This window comes from Suillus clintonianus, assembly GCF_016758775.1.
Source record: "Suillus clintonianus strain FC179 chromosome Unknown DEU56scaffold_119, whole genome shotgun sequence".
NCBI lineage: Eukaryota > Fungi > Basidiomycota > Agaricomycetes > Boletales > Suillaceae > Suillus > Suillus clintonianus.
Window position 1 is genome coordinate 3011 of NW_024539343.1, and position 23503 is coordinate 26513.

The 23503-nt window shown below is 50.3% G+C and overlaps 10 protein-coding genes across 10 annotated transcripts; 5 read left to right on the top strand and 5 right to left on the bottom strand.

Moving 5' to 3' along the window:
* Positions 1–277: 277 nt before the first annotated feature.
* DEU56DRAFT_917899 (uncharacterized protein) lies at positions 278–1202 on the bottom strand (the record flags this gene model as incomplete). Its single annotated transcript, XM_041358048.1, has 6 exons — positions 278–342; positions 393–462; positions 519–609; positions 674–812; positions 874–1080; positions 1133–1202. The coding sequence occupies 6 exons, from the start codon at positions 1200–1202 to the stop codon at positions 278–280; spliced, it is 642 nt and encodes a 213-aa protein (XP_041203128.1).
* A 1913-nt stretch (positions 1203–3115) lies between these two features.
* DEU56DRAFT_77951 (CMGC/CDK/CDK7 protein kinase) lies at positions 3116–4727 on the top strand. The gene is made up of 7 exons (XM_041351892.1): positions 3116–3197; positions 3247–3296; positions 3347–3480; positions 3535–3714; positions 3764–3882; positions 3932–4118; positions 4174–4727. Exons 1-7 carry the CDS (start codon positions 3154–3156, stop codon positions 4570–4572), a joined length of 1113 nt encoding a protein of 370 aa, XP_041203129.1. The 5' UTR covers positions 3116–3153; the 3' UTR covers positions 4573–4727.
* Positions 4728–4733: 6 nt separating this feature from the next.
* Positions 4734–7843, bottom strand: DEU56DRAFT_77962 (uncharacterized protein). The gene is made up of 6 exons (XM_041351897.1): positions 7623–7843; positions 7485–7559; positions 7317–7433; positions 6995–7268; positions 6127–6938; positions 4734–6072 (listed from the first exon to the last, which is right to left on the bottom strand). Exons 1-6 carry the CDS (start codon positions 7725–7727, stop codon positions 4882–4884), a joined length of 2574 nt encoding a protein of 857 aa, XP_041203130.1. The 5' UTR covers positions 7728–7843; the 3' UTR covers positions 4734–4881.
* Positions 7844–7992: 149 nt separating this feature from the next.
* On the top strand, positions 7993–8729 carry DEU56DRAFT_917902 (NADH-ubiquinone oxidoreductase complex I, 21 kDa subunit-domain-containing protein; the record flags this gene model as incomplete). Its single annotated transcript, XM_041358049.1, has 5 exons — positions 7993–8137; positions 8203–8304; positions 8358–8522; positions 8583–8595; positions 8651–8729. The coding sequence occupies 5 exons, from the start codon at positions 7993–7995 to the stop codon at positions 8727–8729; spliced, it is 504 nt and encodes a 167-aa protein (XP_041203131.1).
* A 461-nt stretch (positions 8730–9190) lies between these two features.
* DEU56DRAFT_873652 (WD40-repeat-containing domain protein) lies at positions 9191–11068 on the bottom strand (the record flags this gene model as incomplete). The annotated part of the gene is made up of 7 exons (XM_041355874.1): positions 9191–9529; positions 9585–9912; positions 9972–10234; positions 10288–10435; positions 10485–10618; positions 10673–10786; positions 10838–11068. 7 exons carry the CDS (start codon positions 11066–11068, stop codon positions 9191–9193), a joined length of 1557 nt encoding a protein of 518 aa, XP_041203132.1.
* A 271-nt stretch (positions 11069–11339) lies between these two features.
* On the top strand, positions 11340–13105 carry DEU56DRAFT_832784 (uncharacterized protein). The gene is made up of 6 exons (XM_041354607.1): positions 11340–11520; positions 11578–11681; positions 11733–11777; positions 11827–12345; positions 12395–12725; positions 12791–13105. Exons 1-6 carry the CDS (start codon positions 11463–11465, stop codon positions 12865–12867), a joined length of 1134 nt encoding a protein of 377 aa, XP_041203133.1. The 5' UTR covers positions 11340–11462; the 3' UTR covers positions 12868–13105.
* A 79-nt stretch (positions 13106–13184) lies between these two features.
* Positions 13185–15596, bottom strand: DEU56DRAFT_873653 (uncharacterized protein; the record flags this gene model as incomplete). Its single annotated transcript, XM_041355875.1, has 3 exons — positions 13185–15090; positions 15147–15277; positions 15324–15596. The coding sequence occupies 3 exons, from the start codon at positions 15594–15596 to the stop codon at positions 13185–13187; spliced, it is 2310 nt and encodes a 769-aa protein (XP_041203134.1).
* A 1548-nt stretch (positions 15597–17144) lies between these two features.
* DEU56DRAFT_832792 (uncharacterized protein) lies at positions 17145–19773 on the top strand. The gene is made up of 8 exons (XM_041354608.1): positions 17145–17323; positions 17380–17541; positions 17593–17652; positions 17710–18162; positions 18215–18776; positions 18829–19195; positions 19247–19285; positions 19343–19773. The coding sequence occupies exons 1-8, from the start codon at positions 17212–17214 to the stop codon at positions 19520–19522; spliced, it is 1935 nt and encodes a 644-aa protein (XP_041203135.1). The 5' UTR covers positions 17145–17211; the 3' UTR covers positions 19523–19773.
* A 249-nt stretch (positions 19774–20022) lies between these two features.
* On the top strand, positions 20023–21071 carry DEU56DRAFT_78166 (uncharacterized protein). Its single transcript, XM_041352057.1, has one exon. The coding sequence runs from the start codon at positions 20320–20322 to the stop codon at positions 20761–20763; it is 444 nt and encodes a 147-aa protein (XP_041203136.1). The 5' UTR covers positions 20023–20319; the 3' UTR covers positions 20764–21071.
* Positions 21072–21379: 308 nt separating this feature from the next.
* DEU56DRAFT_873656 (uncharacterized protein) lies at positions 21380–23440 on the bottom strand (the record flags this gene model as incomplete). Its single annotated transcript, XM_041355876.1, has 5 exons — positions 21380–22371; positions 22428–22638; positions 22687–22792; positions 22846–23122; positions 23173–23440. The coding sequence occupies 5 exons, from the start codon at positions 23438–23440 to the stop codon at positions 21380–21382; spliced, it is 1854 nt and encodes a 617-aa protein (XP_041203137.1).
* Between the last annotated feature and the right edge of the window lie 63 nt (positions 23441–23503).

The following is a 23503-nucleotide window of genomic DNA, read 5'->3' on the forward strand; positions in this document are numbered from 1 at the left end:
AATGTCTTCAGTGAGCATGTCACTAGGTAGGGAGGATCAACAGACTTACTGCCTGTAAATGGGATCAGCAATGTCTTCTATCGGGATGGCTCAAGCTTGAAGGAAAATAAATACACTCACTCGCTGTTAATGGATTAGCAATGTCTGCAGTCAGCAAGACTCGAGCTCGACAGGAGACCAACACTCACAGCCTGTATCAGCAATTTCTTCTGTTAGCAGGGCTCGAGCGCGACAGAGGATCAACACACTCACATTCTTCAATAGATCAGCAGTGTCCTCAGTCAGCAAGAGTTTTGTTCGATGGACGATGAACACACTCACAAACATAAACGAGCTCTTGTGCTGCCAACATTTCAGCAATGTCTTTGCTCGGCAAGGTATAAGATACTCACTTGCTGTTAATGGATCAGCAATGTCTTCGCTCAGCATGCCACTGGTAGGGAGGATCAACTGACGTACGTTCTGAAACCGACCACCCAAGATAAATGACAGCATTTTTGAACACTCTGTTAACTCACCGAAATGTGTGGGAACCATTGAACTAAATCATTCACAAACTCCTCTTCCCGATAAAATCTTCCATCTTCCTCTATCTCCGCCCCCACGTTGCTACAGACATTGAGATGATATGAGCTGTAACTCCTCGCCACAGATAGTGTGATTCAAGAGTTACCTTTTTATCGCATATATCATACACAGCTTCAAATTAGTCTGCTGAGTTGAGACGAACAGCTGCTTGAGTACACGATCATCCAGAATTTCGGCCGTGCGTTCAATGAGTGGCCCGCAGTCTGCATCGTCCTTGGCCATGTCTAAATGTCGAGCCAAAATAAGCAACAGATTAAGTACCGATGCACTGATTCACTGGCTTACCAGGAAGGCATACATGACATTTTGGAGGACGTCGGTTGCCCTCGCAGTTGTACAACATCTTCACCTGTGGCCCATTGTCAAAGGATTCTCTGGCTTGCTGCGAAGCCAGCGCTTGAGCATCTTTCCTCGATACTCCCTTACTTGTGAGCTCTACAAATTCATCATCGTAGAGGGCATCGAATTTAGTAAATAGCACAATTACTGGAACTGAGGATTGCGAATGAGTTGATCATAAATCATGGCAAACCCAAAGACTTACTGCTTCCAGTGTCACACTCAGAGAAAAACTTGATTTCCGCTTCTGTGAAACACCTGCTCTCCTCGTCCATTGGAATGCAGTACCTGTGCCCCAAAAAACTGAGCTAGCACCTCTCACCGACTGAAGGACCAATTACCATATGACATGGATTCGATCTTTTAAATTTACTTTCTCTGAACAGTTTAGAATAAAGGCCTTCACCTTTCCGAATTCGGATTGTCCTCCAGCCTCAAACCCGCATGAATCGTGGAAGACGAATCTTGGGTTGGTTCAAAACACCATTTCATTCTCGATGTCGTGCAACCCTCGCTGAGAACACATCAACTAAGTCACATTATCAATCAACGCCACACCCTACCTCTCTCGATGCCTTCGACGACGGAGGGGTTTTGATCTGGTCTCGATGGGTCAATCATCCTTATACTAGGATCATGCTCCGCACCTTCTTCCCTTTTCTGTTGTATACCTGTGGGTCCTCATTTGTCTTGCAAACCCTCTGGAGGATGGTAGTTTTCCCTGCATTCGCTCTTCCTATAATGAGGATTCGGAAGCGATTGAATTTCTGTCTTCATTGTGAAGGGTCCATGGAAGAACGTGGTGGTATGTGTTGAGAGAAAGTGAACTCTGTGAGCGCCCGAGACGCAACTGGGTCGCAGCACTCTTATAAGTAACGGTGTCTGCCTTAGTCACTAGGCGGACCTATAGAAGAACAAGGACAATAACGTAGCATGTTAGCAAACATTGATGGTGCTCATTATATCTGGCACGTAAGCGGTTGTTTTGATGGTAGCAGTATGCTTCGAGATGGAATGACCCAGTTGTCTCCAACCTTTACTAAAATAAGTATACAATGATTCTAGTGTCTAGGAGCGCACACATGATTTGTCTCCGTTGCGAGAAAGGTACGGCCTGACGTGGGATATTCGTGGTTCCAATTACGGCCACTTCCCAATTGGCTGCGGTGGTAGCACGAGACCCATGACAAGGACAGGGTGATTTGGGCGGGGCAATGCGATGCGATGCGATGCGAAGCAGCACGGCATGACGGCATGTGGATTCAGAGACTTTTGTTCCTATAGAAATTGTCATGGGTCAGGACTCTGGACCAGGAGGTTAATGGGTCTCACGAGCGAATGAAACAGCCAGCGGCACTGCAGCTAAGGGGAAGAAGCACAAGACTCGAGCCCATCGACTTTGGGTGCAGTGAGTGTTGTCTTTCCGTCCCTGGCATGATCATGATGAACCCTTGATGTCAGTTTGTTTTTACCATGCCAGCAGACCCCTCCGTAGGATAAGAACAGGACCCATTGAGAGTATTCTAAGGCAATAAAGATCATTCAGTGGCAGAACACCATATGCAGGAAATGCGACAGCACCCCACTGTTCAAGGTCAATCTTGTTTTTTGCAGACGCAAGGGAGTCATGAGCTTTGTGGTTTAGATGACAGCCTCATGATAGACAGCATCAAACTGATCAGGCAAACGTTCTACTTGTTGACGGTCTCTGAAAAAAATCGATTGTGGCCTCTACACAGTGGTTCGTCTCCTGTCTAAATAGCCAAACCCCAGTTTGTGCTTAGCTGAAAAGCACCCCTCTCGTGCCTACAAAGCCCGTAGCTCTCCATTCAGTGAGGAATGGTATGCATTTGAAAAACCACCTCGGCGTCTCTCGTTTCCTTGTAGTCTGGCCAACTGAGTTTCTTAGCATCTTGAACGAGAGCAGTGAAAAAGCACCGTCGTTGGACGACAAAGTCCAACGAAGTGACTGTGCCCGACCTGGTGGCCAGTAAGGATAGAAAAGCTGAATCACCTGATGTAGACGGCACAAAGGGCTCGATGCAAAGGTGACTAGTACTTGTGAGGGGATGCAAAAACGGAGTAACTATCGTGGTTGGTAGGAAGAAGTGACTGACATACGGTCCGGGCCCAATCCGGGCCGTAGTATAGCACAACAGATCTGCGCGGAAGCCAACTAGTTGTTTGCACTTAAGTAGTATCTGCTATCTTGCCTTCACATTTAGCATGGACGCTGTTGAAAAAGCCAATACAGAGAGACAAAGACGATGGTAAGCTCCTTTCTGCAGGTTTCATCCAGTAAAATCCATCACGCTGCAGGGTAAAAGACCGGAAAGTTGGTGAAGGTACATACGCTGTCGTGTACCAAGGTGAGGTAGCTCATGTGCTAGGCGACAAGTCTCTTTTTAACTCTTATCAGGTCGAGAGGCATCAACAAGCCGTAAGGTCGCCATTAAGAAGATAAAAGTTGGACAATTCAAAGATGGGCTCGACATGTCTGCCATTCGAGAGGTCAAATATCTACGAGAGCTTCACCACCAGAATGTCATCGAGGTCCGTCGCAAATCTCCTTTTCACTTTAATGAACGCTGAACATCTGTCTTGCAGCTTCTGGATGTCTTCTCTTCAAAAACGAATCTTAACCTGGTGCTGGAGTTCTTGGACAGCGACCTTGAGATGATAATTCAGGACCGGTCGCTTGTCTTCCTTCCCGCCGATATCAAGGCATGGATGGCGATGACTTTGCGTGGCCTGGAATTTTGCCACAGAAATTTTATGCTTCACCGAGTATGTTCCAAGCTTCTCACAACCTTTCACTACTCATGGCGTGTTGCAGGATCTGAAGCCCAACAATTTGCTCATTGCGTCCGACGGACAACTCAAAATCGCTGATTTCGGTCTAGCAAGAGATTTTGCAGATCCGGGGCATAAAATGACGTGTCAAGTCATCACTCGGTGCGTGCGTTGATGTTACCGGTTTGTTCTTACTCCTCAACGAGCGCAGATGGTACCGACCACCAGAACTGCTGTTTGGCTGTCGGTACTATAGCTCTGCGGTCGACATATGGTCCGTAGGCTGCATTTTCGCCGAGCTCATGTTGAGAACGCCATACCTTCCCGGTGAGAGCGACATGGACCAACTCAAAACCATTTTCCGGGCTCTGGGAACGCCCACAGAAGAGGACTGGCCGGTGTGTATTTGGACGAGACTATCTATGTCTTACTTGTGTCTCATATCTCGCAAAGGGCCACACCAAACTACCAGATTACGTGCCAGTCGGACAGTTTCCAAGAACGCCCCTTCGCGACCTCTTCACCGCCGCGTCTGGAGATACGCTGAATCTTCTTAGCAGGTTCCTTGTGTATGAGCCACGAAGGCGCATAAGCGCAAGGGACGCTCTTAACCACGCCTACTTTTTCGCCCTGCCACACCCGTCACATCCCTCCAAGCTCCCCAAACCCGTTGTTCAAACCTCCCGTCCCCTCGAAGAACTTGATGGTAATGTTGACATGGCTGGCGCCGGGCCAGGCGTCAAAGCCGCTGCACCCAATAAACTTAAACGAAAACTGACTTCCCCCGATGGCACCGACCTGAGACCACTCGCTCGCAGATTAGACTTTTCTCAACTTGCAAAACACTCATGATCACTCGGTATTGACAACCAATGACACCTCCGTTCCGCACCTTCATCGGTTGTGTACATAACGACTAAGCTAGAGAGGCGTTGTATGAAATAAGGGAATATGTATGAACTCAGACTTGGTAGTGGATAAAAACAAACACTAGTGGTACGGGACAACCCATGGATGGGACAACAAGCTGATGGTTACAAGTGACGAAAAAGTACCGCGGTAACGCTATGCAACTTTCATTCTGACCCCAACGCCATCCCTTGCTCCTGAAGTGGAGCACATACACGACTTAGTTCTCCGTGCCGCCGCTTTCTTCTGAACTCAGTCCATCGTATCCCGAGCAGTGTCACAAACTGTACACTTGGTCGCGCTGGTAGGTACGTTCAGCATGCAAAGGGAACAAGTCCACGTATCCGCGGATGAACCTGGGACTTTCAACCCTGCAGCAGACCAGTCAAACACTGCAGGAACCGGGGCAGATGCCGCGCCAGGACGGGCCGCGTCACAGACAGTGCATTTGAGTTTCGCACTGTCTGGATTAGAAAGCATGCAAGTATCGCATTGCCAAGTCCCAACGGGTTTTGAAGGAACTTTGATAGCAGTTTTTGACCAGTCGAATATCTTCTGAGGAGGCACATCTGCAGGCTTGGGGGCACCACCTGACCTCGGTGCATCGCAAATTGTGCACTTATCCTTGGCGCTGTCAGGATTCTCCAGCATGCATATGTCGCATGACCAAACACCAGAGGTAGCAGCAGTAGGTGCTTTCATGCCTGCTGCGGTCCAGTTGAACCCATTTGTGGATGGTGCTACCGGTTTGAACTCGAAGGTAGGAAGGGAGAGCAGAGACATGCTTGCAGCTGCGATGCGAGCTTTGACGTGGCTGGGCCCAGGGGGATAGGCAGCCTCAGCAAGCTTGAGGCTATACTTTGGCAGTTCATCGACATCCATAGCCGCCACAACTTCCTTAGGGGGCAGCTTCGCCTTTGGGGATGTGGTCTGAGGGAGGTAACGGGATGCCAGTAACGGTGCCGGCGGTGCCTCAGACATAGGTTCCTCCTCAGCTGACGCAGTCTCCTTATCAGCGTAGTAACTGTACCGCAACTTGGATGGTTCCCTAGGAGCCGACGTCTTGGCTACAAATGCATTCTTCGTCGACGAAGGCGAAAAGGGAGCATGTGAGGGGAACGGCGAAGCGCTTGGCGTGGTGAGTGACGAGGGGGCGTCTTCAGTTGGCTCGATAATCTCGGTAGGCCGCATAAAGACCGTAGATTTGTCCTGAATCATCTCCACATCCTCCACCTTTTCCACAGATAGCATAACGGGAGCAGGTTTCGTGGTCTTTCGCTTCTTCGTAGGGCTTTCGTCCTGGTCTGAGACTTCTTCGGGAGTAATTGTTGGTTTTGCGATCTTGCTGTGGCCGTTGGTCATCGGGACATATGTGTCCTGAGCTTCGCGGGTTGGTTTCTCTTGCCTCTCCATATCTGGCGGAGGCCTTGCGCGCTTGCTTCCCTGGAATCGACATTAGTATGGCCCCTTGGACCTGAATCACCAATTCTCACTGACCTTCGGCACTGTGGCTTCAATAATCGCTTGCACGGTCATTTCTGGCTCCTTCTGCTTCTCTTTCTTCTCTGCTGGAGGGCGCGAACGTCTTGCGGGAGCCTTCCTAGCGGGCATCTTCACAGGACTCGCAGTCTGGTATGGGTTCGCCACGTCAGGTTTCTTAAGGGGAGTGACTTCTTTAATGAGCCCCGTCATATAGTTTGCAGCGCGCGTGGGTCGTGTTGGAGGCTGTGGTGGTGAGTCGTTCTGCTTCCACGTTTGTCGTAAAGGTGAAGGTACGGCTGGGGTCGTGGGCTTTACAGAAAGGCCCGCCGTTGTGCGTAAACGAGGCGTGGCTGTTCCATTCGCTTTCGGCGTAACAACAGGCGCCGGAGCCAATGTCGATGCAGACACTGGTGAAACTGTAGTCTTTCCGTTGACTGCAGGTCCAGAACAGGTGGGAGAAGTAGAGTTTGAAGTCGGGAAATCAATTGTAGACGTCGGTACTGGGGACGCAGACTTCTGTGCAGTCGAAGACTCAGCTTCATTGCCAACACGGCGACGTTTGCCGTCGGTTGCGGAAGGCGTCCGTATAGGAGATAGCTCAATACGAGGGCCTTGAGGCCGTGACCCAAACCCAGGCGATCGATATCGGTTACGTGGACGGGCACTACCCGCACCCTGCCAGCGCAATATGCCGTTAGGATTGCGCGAAAGCGTCTTCTTCGGGGCATGTGCGTCGCCTGATGCACCGTTTGGTGTCCCGAACCCATGGTTAGGAGAGGTTCCACGCGACGGAGATGTCGAGAACCGGAATGGCTCCGGTTTGTCTGCTGTTTGAGTTTGAGCGCACGCTTATACAGCATGCTGGGAGCAAGAAAATTCGTACCTTGCACGTTCTTCTGGATGTAGTCCACAATGCCAGCTGCCTCGAATTCGTTAAGAGGCCGCCCCGCTTTCTCGACAAGGAAACGAGTGACAGGCTCGAGGTTCTTAGCAAGCGACGGACTATGCTGCAAGTAGGGGGAAACATTGCTTTGGTGAGGTGGTGTGTTCAAACTATAAAGAGGCTGTCGGGTGGGCGTGACGGGTTGGGATGTCCGATTCGAAGGTCCCGGCTGTTGAGCATCCCAAGCAGGTGGGTAAACTAGTTCATCCGAAGGCTACTCCTCGTGAATCAATGCTATTAGACCAAACAAGAGACTACAAACCTCATGCCCTGGTGGTACATCACCAGGAGGAAGAGGGAGCACAAACTCAGGCTCAGAGTTCCGATCAAGTTGAACTCGACGAGCCGGTATACGAGGAGGCCCCTCCTGTTCCTGAACCTGCAAATCCTCGTCCTCGTCATTACTGGAGGACGAGGCATCTGTGCGCACCAGATCCTCAGCTCGATCATCCTCCTCCGTGCCACCGAATCGTAAGAAGCTCATTAAACCTGAAATGCTCCATAGCTTGGACGTCCAATGTCAGACAAAGTTCCAAATAGAAAACAATAGTATGCCGTGTGTGCTCACAGATTTTTTCGTTGGAACTGGCTTGGTGTGTCTTGTTGGCCGAGCGTAGGGAGATGAATGAGCAGTCCTCTTCGCCCGGCGGTCATTCCGTCTGTCCACGCTCATTCTCCTTAAATGGGCCTATAAATGTGCCAGCGAGTTAAGAAATTACAGGCCGTCTTGTGCTCGTCACAGAACGGGCGACCAGCGACTAGAAACAAAAAGAATAGAAGACGTTGAGGACAAGTTATAATGATTGGACTCACTTGGTGAGCAGACCTGGCACTTCCCGGTTTAGGGCCGGTCATTGTTCGCGACGAACCGTGACCTTGTCTTCTTGCACACAACGAGCACCCTACAGTGATTATTCTTTTCGTCAACATCTGTCGCGATGCCGAACAAGGTCGTCACGACACCATACCCGCTTGTCGACGCTGACCCACACGCCTTCCGCGTTGTGCGTTATTTCCGTTCTTCAGACTATGCAACTTGGGCCGCAGGAACTGCCGCATTCCCGGGTGCTTTGTATTTCTGGAGTACGCATCCTTGTTTCAGCCAGGACACTTTGTATTCAGCTGATATGGATTATCATTATGCTCAGATATGGCCGACCCCGCGAAAGTTAGTCTGCGGACCAGCCTTCGGCTCGGAGGCTTCCTTGGCTTCCTTGGTGGCTTCATGCTAGCATACCAACGCTCAAGTTGTGAGTTGCCCTGGTTTGCATAACTTGAGCAGCTTCATGATTTTCCCTGCTAGTCCGTTTCTGGGGCTGGTCAGAGAACAAACGAGAGGAGGACATGGATCTAGCCGAACTCTCCCAAAGGGCAGCTGAGGGAAAGCCTTTGTATGGCACATCCAGCCAGCCAGAGTGGGTGCAGGGAACTGCATACCGGAACTCTGCTTGGTCTCAATTGAAATTCCGTGAGTGTCACTGGAGTATATCAACTAGCGTTCTCTGGCTAAATCCATCAAAATCTGCAGACGCATTCCCCATGTACGAATATATATCACTAACGTCTCCAGTCCCTGACTCACAGTAATCATTATAGGTTCAACTTCGTGAACCATCAACATCACGGCACCGATCCCGCGAAATATGGTGTGAAGGAAAAGGAACTCTCAGATTAGATGTCGATACACCTTCCTGCTGGTTGTACTCTCATTGGGCCGAACCTATTTTGGCGCTTGAATATAATGGCCGCGTCGTTATCAACATTCCTGCCATGGTTTATCATTTGGTGACAAGTTTCTGGCTGTCGCGACACACCGATGACTGGAGCGTTGCCGACCACTCTATTGAATTCCTACCAGAGTGCAGTTATGGGCCCGAGGCATATATGCCGCGGTCTCCCGTGATATGACAGTCAATGAGACATGCGGCGATCGACACTAGATACAAGTCCGTCAATGAACAGCCATCCGTCGCCCATGCTCTTACAGATCCTATGCAAGTAACAAGGTAGAAGGGCGTGTTTTAGCAAACAAATATTTATTTGCGGGCCTGAGATGACCGAGCCATTCCCAGTACCATCAAAAGGGTTTCGCATCGTTGTAGAATGGCTCAGTCCTGCAACGAGTAGGAGGACAATTTACTTCTTGCCTTCTGTCTTCTTACCTTTCTTTCTCGGCCTCTCTACGTCACCTTCATCCTGGCCTTCACCTGGCGCAGCAGCAATCTGACCTTCCAGGGTTGCCTTTTGTTTTTCCTGTGTCATGACCTTCTGCACAACAGTCTCCCACATCACGTCGTTAATCCCCTTCGCCTTCCCAAGTTGTTCTCTCAAATTCTCTACCTCAGCTTCAAGCTCGGCGACACGTGCACTCGACGCCTCCGACGTGCCCATCGCGTTGGGTTGTACGAAAAACGCGTAGTCTCGTTGAAACTCGCCTTCGGGATAGTTATAAGCACTTGGTATGCCTCCAGGGGTCTTGGACCAATATTCGCATAAGCAGAGTACGCATTTGAACAGAATAAAAACTTACTTCGTCCTGCACGGGAAGCATCATCACTGTTTCGTGCGCCTCCCTTGCCTTAGAATCCTTCATGCGGTGGAACGGTACAACAGGGCGCATGGGAATGACGTCCTTTGCATCGGCGGAACTTCCAAGGTTGAGGGACAGGCTAACATGCCCGACGAGGTCAGGCGGCTTGAGCATGGTTGCGAGATGGGATATTGACATGCCCTTGTGCGTCGAGATGGTGCGAAGGAGCTGGTGGGAGGCAATGTCGTAGAGGTGGATGAGCCCCGTGGCGGTGCCCACAAGAAGAAACGAGCCAGTGAGGGAGATGGTGAGAGATGTTATGGGTTGGCTAAATTCGAGACGCGTCAGCTAGCCATGCGCATGGTAGATTGCATGAGACAGACATACTCGACTGATATAAGTCGTTTTCGACTGCTACTGTTATCTTCGTCGGCGACACGGATTATATCGCTGACACCTGCGCCTCCAACGGCTTCAATTGTCTGACCAGCGTGTTTTTCAGTTCGCTGGCGGAAAAGATTGACTTGGTATATGAAACCATCCGGTGAGGCGGCGAAAAACAAGCGCTCGGTGATGTCCCAAACCGCCGATGATATGGACTTCGGGAAGTGAAAGGTAGTCAACAAGGACTGGGAAGAGAGGTCCCAGAGCTTCGTATCCGAGGTGAACGAAAAGTAACCATGGCTAGGAAAGACGAGCTCACCTTTACGCTGTGATCGAGGGATGCGGAGAGGACGCGACATGTAGGGAATGCACCAAGGCCGCAAACGATGTCTTTTACTGGTAGGGTGTGGTCTGATAGTGTACAATATGGCGTCGGAAGTTCATTTTGCGTGTCATTGTCGACAAGTCTACCTTTCTATTAACAGCACATCGACGACCAAGAAATATGCAACGCACCTTGCCACGGACCAGACACTGACACCAGAGTCATCGCTGCCTGAGACAAGGGCAGCGCCGTCATGAGTAAATTTGAGGACATTAACGTGGCGATAGTGGGCATCCCAGGAGTTGTACAAGATGCCTGACGCGACCTACTGTCAAATTTTGAGTCGGGTATCATCTGACATATTGTTTATCTGACGCGCCTCCCACAGATATATTCGACCTTGGGCCGTCCCTCCCGCACAGAAGCTTCCTGAATTATCCAGTGCAATGCACGAGAGCCTCTCAGGGAGGACTATTTTAAAAGCGAGTTGGTCCTATGATAGACTGAGAAACGTAGAAGCTATATCAGAAATGTGAGGGCTCACCTTTTGAAAATTGTAGACATTTAGGATGGATTTGTCTTGTTGTGCTGCAAGGATGAACCCTCCCTGGCCATCGCGCGTTTCGACAAATGATGTGCAGTGCGATGTAGAGCTGGATTGCTTGAAGGATGCGAGGGAGGTGCCGGTCTGTATGTCATGGAGGACGATTGCGCCTGAGCCAGAACCAGAGGCCTGGGGTGCAGTAGCACATAGAACGACTTCTTGCAAAATCATTTCAGAGACGCATCAATTTGCATCAAAGTTTTGATAAGTAGCAGCCGTGGGAAATTGAAATTCCCCTATGGCTGCACACTGTTCGTAATAACTGAATAACTGACAATCTTAGCTTGTAGACTGCGTCGAACGTCGCAAAGGCTGAGCGCTGAGCGTTTACTTGGGCACAATACAGAAAAAAATTGGAAAACTGAAATAGACTTGGAACTTTTAGAGGATAGCCCAGAAATGGCAGTCAAGGAGGGGACTTCGGAGGCAATAGAATGTCATGGACTCTGAGCCCGTTCTGCCGTTGAACGTTCACCTCATAGTCTTCTGTGACTTTCTACTCTAGACTCAACTCTTGTATTGGTACTCCTCACAACGTCTCAGAATCTCTTGTCCGACACCTAACATGGCTAGCGACCTTTACGAAACGCTTGGCTTGGTCAGAAATGCTACCCCAGACCAGAGTACGTACTTGAGTATACAATAGGTCGAGTCTTGCACACTTACAACCCCTACCGCAGTTCGCAAGGCTTACAGGAAGAAAGCCTTAGAAACCCATCCTGACCGTTTGCCTCAAGGTGCTTCTCCAGCACAGAAATCTGCGTCAGAGGAAATGTTCCGCAAGGTAACCTTCTGGCGTTCATGTCTTCCGTATTGAATTCATCAAGTATTTTAGGTCAATAACGCTTACGAAGTCCTCAGCGACCCAGACAACCGTAAAGTTCGTATCAGTTGTACCATTCATATATTTTATTACAATCTTCTTTCAGACCTATGACCAGTGTGGAGTATGGCCTCCCCCAACTGCCCAGGAGAGCTACACTCAGGGCAACTGGCAACGTCCTACTAGAGAGCCCTTCCAAGATCCATTTTATCAAGATCCCTTTTCCCGACATCCATTTTTCGGTAACAGCCACCAAGCAGACCCATTCGGTTTCTTCGTTGCTTCACGTCATCCACACTTCCATGACTTTACAGATCCTTTTGTGCTCTTCAATCGCATTTTCGGAGATCTCCACCAAGCCTTTTCGAGAGATCCCTTCGGTGATCCGTTCGGTCATCGGGATGATGGCTTCTTTGGCCGGGGGTCCATGTCTCCAATGTCTATGAACCACATCACGAGCTCGCCGTTTGAATTCCTCAACGCCGGCAACGTAAATGTATACAGCTCTTCTTCTCGCGGTAGACTCGGTGGTGGCTCGAACGGCTCGAGATGGCTTTCTGAGAGTTACACGACTTCCACTGTGAACGGTGTTACCCACACCAAAGCTGTCCGTAGAGATTCACAAGTAAGTGGTGTTTACTTATCTGTCTTGACAATAATTCATCCTTCATTAGGGTAACGAGCACGTCACCTACTCGTTCCCGGATGGTACCGAGCGCCGCCTGATCAATGGGGTCGAGCAACCCTCAAACACTAACCATCTCCCATCTCATCACAACAACCGTGCAATCGCTGCGCCGCCGCCAAGTCAAGTACCCCCTTCGCCATATGATGCTCATGTTGTCCCACCGTCAGCTGCAGGATCCACGCGCTCATCACAGGGCCTTCATTCGAGGTCCCGAGACTACGCAAGGCAACCCCAAGATCCCAATCCTACATACGACTCTTACTCGATGCAACCACAAGTGCCTTATGCCTCGCAATATGCGGATCCAAATTCGTCTGGTGCGTACCACGGTTTGCGTGCGTTCAATAACGTCGACTCACACAGTCGTGTCTTTATTTTACAGGACACCGCCAGAAATACAGGAGCCGCGGTGGCGCAGACGAGGCACGGGGTGGGGCTGCGTGGAACTTTTGGAAGTGAATGAGGTTGTGATCAAGATGATGAATTTATTTTGTACTCCATACCTGGCCGTTCGCTCTAATTTCTGATGATTCTGTATACTCATGCGGTGTATTTGTTGTTTGTATTTTTTTTCCTTCCGCTAGTGTTGTATCCTTGTCCATTGTACATTTTACTTTCCATTTTGTTACCTCCCTACGGAGAGCTCGCCCGTTTCCCATTGAAGTAGCAGGGCTCCTGACAATAGAAGAATCATCCTCTCTCATTCACATCAATTTTGCCCCATAATTCGTTAATACACATGCTACCGTGATAAACCTAAAATTGACAGGACAGTCTCACAACCCTTCGAAGAAGGACAAATCTTGTGCAGTCAGCCCACCCGTATTAACCGGCTTCGCAGGCGGTCTCTCCGCTCGCGACGACGACGGTGACAACGATGCAAATGTCAACAGTGGCTGCGACAATGGCGCAGGCGGCGGGGATGGCGACATCTGGGGCACCATCATAGACTGCACCTTCGGCGGCGGGGACCCATACCTCGGTGCCGACAGCGCAGCGCCGCCATCGCTCAATAGATCCATATCCCGACCAAATGACGGAGAAGCAGACGGTGGTGGCAGCACGGGGTGCATGTGCGCACGCGGTGGGGACGGCCACTGCCCGCGTTGTGTAGCAGCATGATCAAGCAGACTCTGCGTGCGTACGTGCATGGACGTGCCAGATCGTGAGCTTGACATTCCCGCTCCCGCTCCTCCAACCACCTTGGAAGGCTTTGCTGGGACGGGCGGCGGGGATGGCGTGCGAATCCGGGAAGAAGTTATAAATTCGTCAAAGTCGTCGAAAGACATTGACGTTGACGACTTGCCGGAGTTCAGTGCTTGTGTGGAGGATGGTGAATTGAGGGATGAGTCGATGGACTCGCGTGGTCTGGGGAAGGGGTCTGTGCGAGGGAGGGCCGAGAAAGCGGAGAATGAGTCGTCGTCATCGTCATCGTCCTGATATGTGGCCGCTGCCCAGCTGGAATTCGGGGATGATGTGAAAGAAGTAGCCGCCGGTATGGAATGCACGACGGGCCGCGGGGTTTGCGGTGGTGAGACAGGGGGTGGTGGCAGGAGTGGTGGTATCGAGAGAGCAGAAGGCGCCTTCAACGGCGGTGGGAGCTGAAAGGGAGAGTGCGTTCTCAAAGATGGTTGAGGTGGGGAGGGTATCGCAGCTGGTATCTTTGGGTTAGTGTAAGCAGAAAAAGTTGCGTTGATTGGTGAAGATGGTTTTGGAGGTACCGCTGGGCTGTGCGGACGCGAGAACGACATCCCTGTCACTGGGGACAATGGTGGCGGCAGGAATAGACCACGAGCCGAAGTAGGCTGTGGAGAACCACTGGCAGGCTCCAGAGCAATACCCAAGCCGCTCAGACCAGCGACAGATGGAGGTCGGCTGGTGTTCAAGTATGGACTCGGAGGCTTTGGCGGCGGCGCAAGTGGGGGCGGAAGCTTTGTAGGCAGCGATGTTGGATTTGAATTGATCAGATTCGACAGCGCCTTCAGCTGGGCATCGTCCGTGTCATCGTCGGGGTCATGTGCACTAGGTACAATATCGGAAAGGAAATCAAGGTCATCTGTCGACAGAGCAAGAGACTTGCGCTCAGATCCAGTGCCTTTGGCGCGAGAGAAACGGTTCAGGAAGCGCGAAACGGCCGACGGGGCGGGTGTGACCGCTGGTATCACGATATCAGGAGTTGTGGATGAGCTGGCTACTGGGGGCGAATCCATGAAGACAGCTGGAGTGCGAGCAGGAGAAGTATCACGTCTCTCTGGCACCTGTGGCTTCGTGTTCTCAGCGCTAGAACGCCCAGGTATAGGCGATGATCGCGCATTCTCCACCTTTGAATCTGTGTAAGGTATTGATGACGATGCCTTGCGATTCCAGAACGATAGTAATCCTGCACCAGATTTCTTTGGTTGACTGGCGTCAGTAATGGCAGCGCTTTCGTCTTTCTCTAGGATTCGCCACCCCACTGGAGCATCGTCCACAAAAATATCTTTCCTAGCTTTGACTGATTTCTCCCAGTCCGTTGACCCTTTGGAACTAAGGAGGAGGGCCATTGGGCTCTTACGTGTCAAAGGCATATGCCTCGTGAGCTTGAGAGCGTTATTTACCGCTTTCACAGTGGCTGTCTGTGAGAATTGTATTGGAGGGGGCAGAGCCACGTCCTCAGGGACTAAGTCATTTAGTAGAGCCGTACTGATGTAAGAGGCATGTAAATTGCGCCGTAGAGAAATACCAGATTATGTACATACATGTTCTCAAGTCCATCAAAACCAGTCCTCCAGTTGCTCTGTGCAACATCTGAGTGAAACTCCATTCCTGGCCAGAGCTCACCAGAGACTTCCTGGCACTTCTGAATGAGAGATGCCATCGTTTCGGGAGGCTAAACGCTGATCAGTTAAGTCGGCGGACATGAACAGCATTCATACCACTGAACGGTTCAATTTCTCCTTCTCTTGTCGCGCCGCTTCCCATTCGTCGGGTGGTTCCTCAGCACTAACAGACACATCCGGTACAGATGTCTCTGCCCAAGCTGCACCCCACTCATCGCCATCATCTGTTGAGAGGTTTATTGGATCTGCCCATGCTTCACCGTCATCCTCAGTTTCATCGTCTTCCTCCTCAATAGACGCGCCGGCTTCAAAACCACCAACTACGTCAGGACTGTCTGGAACTGGTGGAATAGAATCGAACGTTGGCATCTCTAGGCGAGGCTCCGCAGAATCTGGGGGAACAAGTGCTACGATATTGTCCTCCTCGCTGGCTATGGTGGCAGCGGGTACGGGACACATGTCTTCCTCTTGAGTCTCTGGATCATCTACCGGTTCTGTTATTCTCTGACGAGAAAGGTTTATCTTTGCGTAAGTTGAAGAGCCCCACGCGCCATTGTCGTTGGTCGAAGACGTCCAAAGGGCGTCGCTGGTGTGAGATGGTTCTGGCCATTGTGTATTGTCGCTTGCGGACCAGGATGGGAGCCCAATATCTTCCTCTTGATCATGAGTTTGACTGCCAACGGTATAGGTCCAAGACGATGTCGGAACGGGTTTCTTTTGATCGTTTGACTGATCGTTTGACGGCTCCCAGGTTGTGACCCAAGGGTTGTCCATAGCAAGCAAGTAAGCCGAGCCGGTTCAGGCTGCCACTGAATAAGCAAATTTCAGCCGTTCACTCGCGACACTGGACAAAAGACTCCAGTTTCTCTAGGAGGCACCTATACATACCCTGATGATATATTGTCGAGCTCAAAGTGATTGCGTATGAATTGCACAACCCCGTGGGGGGTCGTGGGAATACTTTCAGTTCAATTCTTGCACTCAACCGCCATGGCAGGTCAAGATCCGATGCACAAGTTCGGTATCGATGGCTACTTAATGTTAACTTGCTCCACCTCGAACTATGCCATCCAACCTGACACGTCTGGGCTGACGATCTGTCCTTTTGAAGGTCAAGCTAAAAATCGATCCGAACAAGGACATTCGGTGCCGTCGATGGTGTCACGGGCGAGGAAAGCTCATTTCGTCAAGGGAGGCTGTGTATTTCGAATGTATTCATGGGTTCATGGGTTCCTGGGAGCCTTATCTGCTCTGTATCATCCTGCGACATCCTGCTAGTGAGTGCAACTGCTGGCTGACCTTGGCGGACAAACGGCGGCCTTCCAGAACATTACCCAAGTGGCGGTCCCTTACTATCATGATGATGAATCGTATGCGCTATACGATAGGCTCGAAAAATGGAAGCAGATCTGTACATCAGGTCGGAATTGGCGCAACTCATGCGATTCTCTGCTGCACAACAGGATTTTCACAAGGAGTTTTATGAAAACTATTCATGCTCAGCCGATCGTGTACAGTGAGAACCACAACTGAACCCCACATAATTCACTAAAGAAGATCTCTATTTTAGCATTCGCAGTGCACGTCTGACTTGGGATCGAAGACGTCCCGCGTTCTAATTCAATCAGTCCCGCGGCGACGATATACTTAGCTGTTGTGTTCGTCCCGAAGTCTACAGAGATTTCAGGGCGACTGTGATGGCTAGGTGCATATTGGAGGAAATTGAGGTCCTTGTAGCCCCTTTTGCGAGTCGTAATCCTTCGCTTCTGGTCTGTTCCCCCACATCGTCTCGTTGTCGCCATCGTAGGGGTTGGATGATACAAAAATGGTAACGCGCGCCTTCTATAAATAGTAATACAATCATGTGACCTCACGTACTACCAAAAATGGCAATTGATGTGGCTTGACTGGCGGTGTCAGGTCTCTCTGTTAAGCTCTTGTCTGTTCCCCTCCCCCTTAGCATTCAGTCACGGTCGTCTTCGCCATGGCCATGGACATTGCCAACAGTGAACATAGCATATTGGATTGGGATGAAGACCATGTCCACCGATGGCTTTCAAGTCTTGGTTTTCCGCAGTATGAAGCTCAGATCAAAGGTGCTACTCGTGTCATCTCCGAAGGTTCAAACGTTGAATTACATTCCACATATCAGAGCACAATATATCCGGTGACGTTCTTTGCATGCTAGATGCAGAAGATCTCAAGGCAATCGGCATAAGCACAGTGGGTCAGAGATTGGCCATCCTTAAAGCCGTCTATCAGGCTAAGCTCGCCCACCATGTGCCTGTCGAGGCCGACCACTACATTCCTCCTTGTGCGCGCTTCTGCGATGACCACTACTTCAGAATCTGATTTTTATCTCTAGCCGAAGTGCAGGAACGCAGTGTAACGGTTGAGAAGCTCCACGACATCGTCAAGGAACAAGGTCAGTCAAGACCCTTTCCGTTTCATGGTGATGTGCTAAGATCATCCCCTACAACAGCACAAAAAGTTCATTCACTTGAGGAGGACAACAAACGTCTGAACGAAAGGTTTCAACTGCTTGTTGAGGAGATCAGCCATGCTCCGCTGAAGCGACAGCCCTCATTCAAGTGGGCTCAGTACGTTAACCCTACCAAGTCACCGACCAAACCCGACGTTGAATCTCCCCACCCTTCTCCCCAACAAACGGACCCTGATGTTTCTCATAGTCGCGGGCACCAGCAACATCAAACCCACAAGCAGCCACCAGCACCTGTAGAGTCACCTGTGCAACCATCACCATCAACATCATCATCGCGACCAAGCCGGCAAGACAGCACTGACAATCTCAAGAGTTTCAAGGTCAGTTTGGAGGACCCGACGTGGAAAGTGCTTCCCGCCGCCCTGAAGAAGTACAAGATCAACAACGACCACTGGCAAAATTATGCCATGTTCATATGTTACGGCTCCGCAGGTAAGCACGATGGACTTTACGAACATTTTTTAGAAAAATGTCACTTCTGCAGGAAACCGCATCGAGCGATGTCTCAGTTACGATGAAAAGCCCCTGCTTCTCTTCCAAAAACTCAAAGACGCAAAGAAGAACCCTGTTTTTATGCTCAAGCACATCAAAGATATCCGTTCTCCCATCGCAGTTGCACAGCAAAAACACGCGCTGCGGAAGGCGTCTGTTGCCTCAGAGTCATCATCCAGTCAATCAAACAATAAGTCTTCGACATCAGGGCAGGGCAGGGCCGCGACGCGACCACCGAGATTGGAAGTTAACGACATTACAACTCCCGCACCCCTTTTAACAGGTACCACACCGCAAGCCGGATGGCCAGAGGTCATGTCGCCAGTACTGGAGAAGCAAGATCAGGAGGTTGTGAACAACCGAGACACATGTTCGACTTCGACGACACTCGTAGGCCATACGAGCACCATAGAGGTTCCAAAATCACGGATCACGAGCACTGCTGACGTAGACACGGCGAAGAGGGAGATGCCACCACCAATGGCTGGGGTATCATACGCGGTTGCAATATACCCGTACATGGCTGAGCAGGAAGATGAGTTTGACGTGGTTGTGTAGGTGTTTTTTTCTACTGACCAGTGGTGCCTAAACTTAAGTCTCATTTAGTGGTGATACGTTTGTCATTTTATCGCGAGCACGAGGATGGTGGGTAGTGCAACGGGATCCGACAGGTTCGGGTGTGGTCGACACAGACACCTCAAAGCAGGGCTGGGTACCTGCAGGTTGCTTGCTTGAAACAAACGTCCCAGTTGCATCCGCTATTGCAGAGGCCACCGCAGCCTCCAAGGCACCAGGTTCCTCTGAATCGCCATTAGCAGTCGATTCTAAGACGCCCATCCTCCCTTTGAGCATCATATCGACGAGTTTCCCTGGAATAGCCCTTATGGACTACAAGAAGAAAGGCGAAGAGGAATTGGATCTAGTGAAAGACGACGCGCTTAGGGTGTTCAAGAAATACAATCACTGGTCATATGTAAGATATAGCTTGCCGTCCATGACATGACGCAGCTCATTCGTTATTTAGGCTGTCAAAGAAGATGGTGGTGATCGAGGATGGGTACCTGTGCGTTACGGTGTTCGTATTGATGGTTCCCCACTAACCATACTTTCTGCTTATTAGTCATGGTTCATTGGCAAAGTGCCTACCCCTGGCGCAGCGCCACCGACTCCGAGCACGAGCTCCGCGCCCGCACTCAGCAGTGGACCCTCCGTCTCCCTCGACGCTGAGGGTGCGAACCAAAATCAGGTTTCACCGATGTCCTCCGCCTTTCCCGTGCAAAATAGAGGCGGTGTTATATAATGTCTCCATCACACACTGACAATAATTCCCCTCATGTACATTATTCCATCCTTCACTGCTGATATTTTCTCATTCTTGGTTCCTTACTGGGGTACTTTGTGGTTGATCTGATCGCGATGCTTTCTTTCTATCGTCCATTCGCGACGCATCATTTTCTAATACCTACACATACTTACATATTACGCATGGTCATACTCTGCCGTTCTCTTATCTGCCAAAATGACGCATTCATATCTAGCAATCAATTGCGCTGAACTTGCATCAGTAAAACCGCGCTCCTTGCATGTTATGCACACCCGGATCATGAGAAACGATTGCTGATTAGGTTTGCAACCCTGCCTGTCGTGTAGAACCAATATGTGCTGTGTGATTGAACCGATGTTTTGTTGCATACCAATGAGGAACCCTTTCTGACAATAGCGCCTGCCATGTTAGGTAACTCACAAAACCCGGCATCCAATAAATATGCAAAATTGTGTTGGCCTTGACCTTCTTGTTACACAGGATATTGTCCCCTTCGGGGTGACATACGAAAAATTGGAACGATACAGAGAAGATTAGCATGGCCCCTGCACAAGGATGACACGCTTTCCCGGAGTGGTAGACCTACGGGTCTCAATATTTATTTTACTTTTTCATAGTGTAATTATTTTCTTGAGAGAGATTAACATCGATACATTGACTATGAAAAGGTTAAGATAGGATGCGATGGAAGTTGACCGCACTAGTGCACTTGGTCTCCTTGATACATGTGATCCGGGTACCCACGGTTTGACTGGACCACAACGTTCGTGAGCATGAACCAAACACATGAGTTGAACGTATCTCTAGAGCATCATCTTCTGGAAGTTCTAAACGCTCTCCCAACTGTCTTACCCGACGACCTGGCTCTAGAATTGTCAGCCTTCATATCACCATCATCAAGCACTGTCATTCCGTACTCCATTCTCCTCAAGATCTCTCAATGGTCTCGCTCGCCGGCAGGCCTCAAAGCCCTGCAAAGCTCTTCGCTGGACCCTCAGTCTTATTCCATGGTCTCTATGCTTGCTGGCACACGAACATCACCAGAAAAGAAGTTTCCTGCATACGTAGCAAAAGACCCAGAAACAGAGCGCCGGCAGGCGGCAAATGACAAGAAGTCGGTCTCTACGGTCGTTAATGGCGTCCTCAGCGTCGCAGGAACCGGGTTTGCGACATGGTGGGCAAGCGAACGTACAGGCCTGCGGCTTGAATGGGTATGAAGCTTCTGCTGGGTGTTATTAGATGCTCATAAATGTCTATCCAGAGAGCATTGTTTGCCACATGTGTTGCCCTCGTTGTTGCCCTCGCAGAGATTATTCTGTACATGATATGGGACTCTCGTCGATCAACCAAGAAAACAGATCGCGCTCCGCGCATAATATCAAGGAACGAGAAGCTAGTGGAAGGCTCGGATAAGGCTGACATAGTGGATGCTACCGCAGCTTCTTCTAGCACAGATCCTCATCACACTGCATTACGCCAACGCCTAATACAACCCGCTTCCATTCCTCACGACAGTTTGCCCGGGTGACACGAGATACTCCGTCTCCCACTCCTATAACGGCGAGCGAGTGAAGTGCGACAGTATCTCCCATGTCATCCTGTGAAGTGAACAGCGCCTTAGTATACGCTGTAGAGCAGATAGGCAATAATGTGTAGAGATCCTACTTGATAAAGACAACCTGTGTACGTTGGCTGTGTCTCAAAATATAATCATATGGTCGAGATCAAAGGAGTCATACGCATGGTACGTGCCATGGCCATGGCGTGAAAGTCACGATGCTGTGGAGTATGACGAGTCTGCCGAGAGCTGTACAGCACCAGCGTCGTGAGTCATCAGCCCTTCTTTGTCTTCCTTTTTCTGTTCCCCGTGCCATTACTTGGGCCAGTGGCAGGTGGCAATTCAACAGTGCCTCCAGCCGCTTCGGCCCCCGTGCCGTCCTCCTGCTCGATTTTTGCCCGAGCTTCCAAGAAGAACATGACGTCTCTGACCTGATCCTGGAGTTCATCGATTTTAGCCTGATACTCTTGACGCTGCGTCTCCGATTGTGTGCTCGTCTCCTTCATTTTGGTTAGATTCCTCAAAAGTCCCTCACTGACGGCCTTCTCTTCCTTTAATTCTTTTTCAAACTTCCTCGCGAGCTCTGCGACGCGTTCCGCTTTCTTCTCTGCCTTGATCTTGTCCTTGTATACCTCGTTTAGTTTCTCCTCCTCTTCTCGACGGCATTGTGCCTCGCGTTCCTTTGCTTCTGTCTTGTCCTTTGCTAGGTCTAAACTCAGCCTTTCTACCAAGTTTCGCAGCTCTTCCACCTGGGTCTTCAACTCAGTCGTTTGCTCCTCGTAAAACAACCGCTGCGAATCCAACTGCGACGTGAGCAGATAGGAGTACTCGATTCCAATAGCCTCGATCTTCTCTGCGCTGAGCGAATCGGCATGGCTTGGTCCTAACGTACCGTCGTCTCGAGAGTTGACACCCATCGAGGACGCAGCGGAAGGAAGCTCGACGAGTTTACCATCCGCTTTGTTCTGAATGAGACGATGTACATAGCCATCGCCCGCGTAGTCCCAGACACGTTGTGTTTCAAGCTCGAGGGCGTAGAGATGGGTTGTCTTTTCGTAATGTGCATGTGCATGAGCACGGCCATAGCGCCCGCAGCCAATATTGCCGCATATCAGGCAGATCCACAAGTTCGTGGTGGAAGAGCAGTCAGCGCATGTAGAAAGAGAGGGGGGTAGCAGCGTTTGCAAAAGGGATGGGCCGTGAACGCGAGGTGGACGATGTCGGATGTGAGGAGAGAAGTGTTTGCGAATATCGACAAACGGGACATCTAGTAATGATCATAAGTTGCTAAAGGGGAATTGCCATAGATAATAACGTACCGACTGTCGCCCCATTTACTGAGACACATGCAATGGAATGTATGTGAGCAAGGGACTGTGATGAGACCGGTGACAGCCGAATCCATCCTTTCCAGACACACAGGGCAGGTCGGCAGTTCATAAACTGACTGAGGTAGACGCGCAGCGGTAGAGAAGGAAACAGAATCTGAATCTATCTCGACAGACAGGACACGCACAATATGACACGTCTCGGGCTGCGATAACACTCAGTATCGAGCTAATGGTAGTGTTGAACAACCTACGTCCATAGAATTGAACGGTTTGCCATTGTATGCTTCTGCAAATTCAAGGGCTTGATCGGTCTGCCGAAACTTGATGACAGCGATGGAACGGTTCGGCACGGAGTCTCTGAAAATACTCCATAAGCCTCAGGACGCGAATGATTGATTTTGAGTGCACACCGGATGAGACGAAGGTGAGCCATACCCTCCGCAGCGGGTGCCACAAACGCGAGAAAGTCCGAAGGTGTCATCCATGCAGGAACTGCTAATACACCAAGCGTGCAGCCGTCTTCTGGAACGCTCTCGCTCGCACTTGCGGCAGAGGGTTCGTTGGCCTCATCCGTGCCATTCTGTCGCCGTTCATTACATTGGCGGTACACGTGAACTGTGCCCTCGGGCAAATTCGTTGAACCAGACCTCGTTGTCGCATTAGGGATAAACTCTGCTGTCGAAGGGCCTGACAAACAGCTTGAACTCTCGTCCGCAACAATATGTAATTACTCGCACCTCGCCCTGCTTGTTTCTCTTTACCAGCGTACATAACAGAATTCGCACTCTCGAAATCAATCCAGTCGAGTCTTATTGGACCGAATCTGTAATCCTTGTGAGCTGGGTTGAATAAAGCGTTCCTCCTGGCAGTTGGTTTGGGGCGGTGTAACGGTAAGCTTTGAAATAAGGCCTTCGGCGTGAAAGTGTCGACAGAGTCGGGATGTGACAAGGAGTCGTCAATAATCTTTCTGTGTAATGCAACTCGGATATGATAGCCGTTTAACATGTTGTGGGCTTTCGAGAGGAGCCCATTGATATCGGATAATCTAAGTTGCACTGTGCACGAGCG